At 42.6% G+C, this 6,440-nt stretch overlaps 1 protein-coding gene and 1 long non-coding RNA gene across 2 annotated transcripts; one reads left to right on the plus strand and one right to left on the minus strand.

The window, feature by feature from the left end:
- Positions 1-6: 6 nt before the first annotated feature.
- On the minus strand, positions 7-4,218 carry LOC103480954 (ceramide-1-phosphate transfer protein-like). The gene is made up of 6 exons (XM_008436165.2): positions 3,783-4,218; positions 3,016-3,080; positions 2,713-2,897; positions 1,831-1,990; positions 1,556-1,752; positions 7-374 (listed from the first exon to the last, which is right to left on the minus strand). Exons 1-6 carry the CDS (start codon positions 3,874-3,876, stop codon positions 146-148), a joined length of 930 nt encoding a protein of 309 aa, XP_008434387.1. The 5' UTR covers positions 3,877-4,218; the 3' UTR covers positions 7-145.
- On the plus strand, positions 3,518-4,436 carry LOC108167200 (uncharacterized). Its single transcript, XR_001777558.1, has 2 exons — positions 3,518-3,942; positions 4,217-4,436. It is a non-coding gene; the product is annotated as an uncharacterized LOC108167200 (long non-coding RNA).
- The last annotated feature ends 2,004 nt before the right edge of the window (positions 4,437-6,440 follow it).

Below are 6,440 nucleotides of genomic sequence, written 5' to 3' on the forward strand. Positions count from 1 at the left end.
TCCTCCTGTTTGGTCTCAATTATTGACTGAGATACAATTTTCTGTCTTGTGATGTTTTATTCCTTTAATAACTAATATAAATAACCTCTAACACAAACTGATAGATATATTTTGCAGTATCCACCTTCTCACAGGGTTCTCCTGTTCAGGGCAGCTCCAACATGTTGTACTTCGCCAGGAGGCGTTGAGTCCGTGTGTGGACCACCGAGAGCGCGTGGATGATGATGCGCAGCACGGGCGTCGCCTCTTCCTGTTTCTGCACACACACCAGCTGCAGGAAGTACTCTCTGTCAGGAAGAGCGAGGAAGACTATCTCTGCGGCCTGGCGGAGCATCCAGGGATGGTGGGGGGCCAACGCCACCTTGTAGGCGTCTCTGGGTGAAGGAAACAACTGAATATGAGACAAATACATAGTTCCTACAAGCCTGGACAGAAAGTGATCTGCGCCATCTTGGTAGACAAGCGCATACGCAATGCATAGCGGACCCATGGCGTCGAGACCAACAGAAAGAAGATATGTGGAAACTCTTAACCAACAAAATGGCTGCTGTTGGGATCGACCCAAATGAGACGGAGAATGGAAAACATGGAGGAGAAGAACTCATACTAAGATATAATTAACTACTAGTGAACAGGAAGAGTGCGAACCCCACGGAGGAGCTTCACCTGAAAGTCTATGGCTGCAAACAATCAAAGTTTAACCACCTGTGTGACGGATGTACGAACACTTCAGGTGAATAACAAGGTTCTGGTGACTGGCAGAGTCAGAACATGTAGCAGCAAACACGTAGGCTACATGCCCGTCTTAGCTAGCAAAGCTACGTTAGCTAAGCTAATTTTGCTACTTGGCCTGCAAGTACTACAGAAAATATCACTGATATGTATCTTAGTATTACACAGACGTGGGTAGAGTACTCATACATCATGTATATTGTGAGTTAGATGGGAACGAGACGAGAGCTAATTCTAAGCTTGTGGCTAGTTTACTGTTGTCATAGCAACTGTCTATGTGACTGTCAAAAGCTCACGGTGTTAGAGATTTTTTGGTATTATCATTTTGTTATTACTTTAGTTCATATTCAGTCTAATGTTCAGTTTAAAGTGTTCTCTTCATTCTGTGTGACCTGGAGGCCCCATCTGCCTGTGTCTTCATGTGAAACAGTTAACTGTGTGTTTCTCAGACCTTAAATTACGTTTCCACAGGTGCCTTCTTATCAACCGGAATACTCCCTATTTTAGAAACTGCCTATTTGCAGTAATAATTTGTCTCTGTTGTCTTCTTTAGCTATCCTCCCTGTTTCTGCTTGATAATAAAAGACAAGCTGTAACCAAAGGTCTTCAGACGCTCAGTGAACGGCTTGGAGGAGCAGCTTGCTGAGTCTCCTTTTGCAAAAGCTTGGTCATAAAATTCATATATGTTTTCTGTGGTTCTTTTAATGAAGGTTCGAGAAAATTACCCATCACACGGAAGTGTGACGTCACATGAGAACTAGGTTGTTTGGAAATGACCATTTAAGTGCTCAGAAGATGATCCTGGGTAACAACAGTCCGTTACCTGCTGAGCTCTCCGGGCGTTTTGAATCGTCCCTCAGCGTCTGGACCCTCAGACAAACCCTCCAGCATCAGCTTCAGCCAGAGCAGCGAGCGGTGCAGCCGCAGCAGCGTCCGGCAGCCTGAGTCCGTACGGCGGGAGAAGCTGACCGTTCCGGCCTGCAGCTCCGCCTCCACCATGGATCGAACGGATCGATACGCCTGTGCAGGAAGTGATCTCAGTAAACGTGTCTGGGAAGGAAGTTCTGACATGTTGAAGACGGGAACGGCAGGTCTCACCCCGGTTTTCAATCCGAATGCTGCTGGGGTTTGTAGTCCAGAGGAACCGGCTGACCGAGACTCTGAGCTGCGTTTCAGCGAGAGCTGTCGGATCAGTTCCGTCTTTTCTCTCACTTTCTGAGAAAAGAAGCTGACCATCGTTCCGAGAGACTCCATGAAGCTGAGAATGAAAAGAATAAGGCTAGTTCATGCTATTGGTGGACACTGCTAGCTAAATGCTAGTCGTGCTAATCATACACTATAGCTAAAATGCTAAACATTAGCTATAGTGCTAATGTTTAGCATTAGCACTATAGTTAATGCTATAGTTAATGCTATAGTGCTAAGTATTAGCACTATGCTAAGCATAGTAGTACCATAGCATTAATGGTACTTCCATGGTACCATTAAGTACCATGGAAGTACTTAATGGTACTTCCATTAAGTACCATGTACTTAATGGTACTTCCTTTAAGTATCATTAAGTACTTCCATGGTACCATTAAGTACCATGGAAGTACTTAATGGTACCATTAAGTACATGGTACTTAATGGAAGCTAAATTCAACCGTGTCAACAACACAACACGACGCCCCCAGCAGGTTCATTTCTGTAATTACACACCTTCCTGTCCGCTTTGCGCTTCAGGAAGTGATTCTTCGGAAAAAAACTTTCATTTATGGTTTCAGTTTTATAGTTTCCGTTTTTACAAGTTTAAAACAATCAACAAAAACCTGCATCTTGAAGTTCTGAGAAAGTACCAGGTACTTTCCAGAAAGTATACAGACAGAAAGGTACTTGATAGGATTCTAGAAAGTTCAATAAGTTTTTCAGAAGCTGTTATTGTATAAATGTGTCTGTGGTTTTGGTCTTCAGACCTTTAAACACATAAATCTTGTTTACTTGAGCAGCTGGTCCCAGCTGAGCAGGTACGGCTCCAGCAGGACGTCCTCGTCGTCCTCAGCCAGGCTGGACCGGAGAAACCGCAGCAGCTCCCGGGCCTGAAACGTCTGTCCAGGACAATCTTTGACAAGGGGCGGGGCTTCGTCTGACTCCGCCCTCTCATCCACGATGGGCGGGGCTAGAGGCTACAAAAAAGTTAGCTAACAGTTACTCTAAAACGTTTATCATGTTCTTTACGTTTGTTTTTGCTGTAGTTCATTTTACTTGATTCACCACCACCATGTGTGAATATGTCAGTCGTACCGTCTGGATGTGATACGTCAAACATGGCTGCCACACTGAGCCGCAGCCTCTCTGTTCACCCTGAGCTGAACAAACAGGAAGAAATCAAATCACTGGTTACCAGAAATAACAGGTTATCAATAAATTTAGTTGGACGTTTATAAAAAAGCACGTTTTTGCGTCTTAATCTTAAGAAAGAAAAACAGCCAGAAAAGCAATTGCTGTGTTTCAATTAGAAACTTTGTTGATGTTTTGCTAAAGTAATATTTCAAATCCCAAATAATAAGGTGAAAATCATTAATCACAGTAGCAATGTAAGCTACATTATGCTAATGATACCATACCATACCATACCAACTTTATTTATAAAGCACTTTAAAACAACCACAGCTGATACAAAGTGCTGTACATTAAAACACAGCATAATAAAAAAAATAAAAACCTCTTACAGTTTAAAAACAAAAAACATACACTCTAAAACTAGATCCCGCAGGAGTTAAAAGCCAAGTAAAATAAATGGGTTTTAAGACGAACTTTAAAAAACTTTAAAAAATAATGATAGCAGGAATGCTACACAGAAAGAGCAGCTCAGAAATGATGAAGCATCTGACATGTTGGTATGTGGGGCCCCGAATGGAAATCTGCTTAGGGCCCCAAAAAGGCCTGGACCGGCCCTGTAAGACCTCGGGGTTTTCTTTCTSATCACAACCCGGCGTGTCTCTTTAAATGCCGCTGGCAGTAGGCGGAGCCAACATGGCGGAGCGGCCGGCGTGACGAGGGAAACTTACGGAGCCAGAAGGAGGTGAGGAAGAGGAGGAGAGCGAGCGCCGTGGACAGCAGCAGGTAGCGGAGCAGCAGCGTCCGCCTGAGGGGAACCATCATCCGTCCTCAGAGTCCGAGTGGACGCCGTCGCTGCTTCACATGCTTCCTGGACGCTAACACACACCTGTGGGTGACCTTTGAACTTGACCTTTGTCCTCTTCGCCTGGTTTATCTCAAGCAAACACGCGGTCACGCTGTGGGGAATGTGGGAGATTCTCGTTCTGGAGTTCAGAGCAGATTGAACTGATCTGATCTGAGACAAACTGACTGGGAGAAGCAGGGATGGGATTTTATTGTCTTAATTCCAGGTTATCGGATAAAATAAATAAATCATGTTTTTCTGTGCATAACTCTGATCACTCACTTTGAAGGTTTTTAACCTTATTAACTCTATAAACAGGCAGAGTAACGAAGACTTCAATGAGCGCAGAAACTTGTTTGCATCAGAGACTCCGGCGCCCCCTGTGGACAAACCTAAGAAAACACCTTGAAACGGAGCTGCTGTCTTAAACTCGTAAAGGAAAACAGAAAAATGAAAACAGAACCTCCTTGTTTCCATGTACACATGTACTGAAACACGGCTAAATAAAATCTTAGCTATGATTACAGCTAATATTGTATTTTAGTACAGTTTTCGTGTATCTGTACTTTACTTAAGTAGATTTAATAATGGCTACTTTCTACTTTTACTCCACTACATTTTACAGTAAGTATCTGTACTTTCTACTTCACTACATTTCTACAAACTCTCGCGTTACTCGTTACATCCAAGTCTCGTTGCGCTTTTCTTCCGTTAAAATGTGAAGTTCAGGGATTTAAGATGGCGCCGTAAAATCCCAGCAATAACGTGACGTAGTGTCTGTTGTCACCCATCGGCTCCACCTTTACTCGCACGCGGAGCTCCAGACATGCGCAGTGGTTTCCTCTGAGCGGRAGAAGATGTCTGTCTAATCGATAATAGCTGCATAAATCATTGATATGGCGACATGTAAAATCAGCAGCGCTTCGCTTTCACGGACGGTTGGGACTCCGTCCAACTTTTAGCGTCACTTTAAAAGGATAGCTTAAAGAAAGGTAAGATCTGTGGACGTGATGCTAGCTAAGCTAGCTGTACAGAGACACATGTTGCATCTGCGATGAAAAACAGTTGTCACGCATGCGCTGAATTACTGTGTGGAGGTTTTGACTGAGGTGTCGCATATATGGGACAACGCTGTGACCAAAGTGCAATATAGTGATATGACATTCAGGAACAATCTGATTCTTCTGGACTGATCTTTACTGATTAAATTCATTTCAGCTCTAAGTATTTAATATCTAGGTGTTTTATGGGAATGTGGATCTTTCAGATCAATTTGAGGAGCAATTTTGATAGGTAAAAGTTAATTTTATTGTCACGTAGCTGGTCTTGGTCTCGGTGGTCTTGACTATAACTCTGCTATGTGGCTCCTCGGTTGCCTGTCCTCTCCCACCCACCTTCTTTCCATCCCCTTTCAGTTGGATTTCTTTCAAAATAAAAGCCACTAGTGGCAAAAAAAAGTGAAGTTCATGCTATGTTAGGACAGGAGACGAGATGTTTCCATCCCTGAAATTATGATGCATAGAATCACATATCTAAGTCTAAACTATGTTACAGAGTAAACTCAATAAAAACATGTTTTATCTGTGGCTGTTCATTAAAATGGGACATTTCTAATGTATTAAAATTAAATATRATTGGTTCACTTAATGATATTAGCGATTAGGCAATGCATTCAGCAAGTACTTTTACTTTTAATACTTAAGTAAAAGTAAAAAAGTACTGGCTATTAAAAATACTTAAGTAGAAATGTTAATGTGGTAGTTTTACTTTTACTTAAGTAAATTTTTTGAGTACTTTCTCCGCCACTGGCTCTAATCATACACAGTACTTCCACTAATGCTAACAGAGTATTTAGCGGAAGCTAATGGTAAATATAATTCCAGTATAAAAAGGTTTCTTCTTGTAAACAGCGCCCCCTTCCTGTTCAGACGTAGCAAGAGAAAGAGACGGAGAAAAAGCTGATGAGAAACAACTTTATTGATGGTAAAATCTGACATAAAATCATCTTCAAGATGCCAAACTAGTTTTTCCATCAACCCTCTGATTGATTCGGTGCGACACGCCTCACGTTGTGTGCAAAAGGTTTTTGTGCTTCTGTGTTTCTTTATTGAGGTAACATTTCAATCAAACCTACAGGAAACAAGCCGAAGGGTTTTCCATCACTAACGAGGATCATGGCTTTCAGGTTCACACAGGTCTTCAGTTTCATGAGGTGAAAGTATAAATATAAGGGCTGCTAAAGGAGAACGTTGTGCTTTCAGAGTTAATATATAAAAATAGAGTAAAAACAAAGAGGGTTTGCATAAATTACGTGCTGATCAGCTAAGGGTGCCGTTCACACAGCCAGTAAACGCGACCTGTATGCGTTCTGCAGTCTGAATGGAAAAACGACCTGGAAGTGTCCCGCATGCGCAGTAGAGGGCGCTCTAGCGTCAGCGTTCTGCCAGCCGCCATGAGAAGAAGAAGAAGAAGAAGAGCTCAGTGTTTCCGGAAGTAAACATGGAGGCTAACGGTGTAGCTTAGCTTATATATTTGAAGTTGT

This window comes from Poecilia reticulata, linkage group LG18, assembly GCF_000633615.1.
Source record: "Poecilia reticulata strain Guanapo linkage group LG18, Guppy_female_1.0+MT, whole genome shotgun sequence".
Classification (NCBI taxonomy): Eukaryota; Metazoa; Chordata; class Actinopteri; order Cyprinodontiformes; family Poeciliidae; genus Poecilia; species Poecilia reticulata.

Coding starts and splice junctions, on each gene's coding strand:
- LOC103480954 (XM_008436165.2), bottom strand. CDS start 3,876: ATGATGGTTCCCCTCAGGCGGACGCTGCTGCTCCGCTACCTGCTGCTG. Junction 3,081..3,782: donor CCTCACCTCCTTCTGGCTCC/GTAAGTTTCCCT, acceptor CTGTTTGTTCAG/CTCAGGGTGAACAGAGAGGC. Junction 1,991..2,712: donor AGCTGGGACCAGCTGCTCAA/GTAAACAAGATT, acceptor TTTCATTCTCAG/CTTCATGGAGTCTCTCGGAA.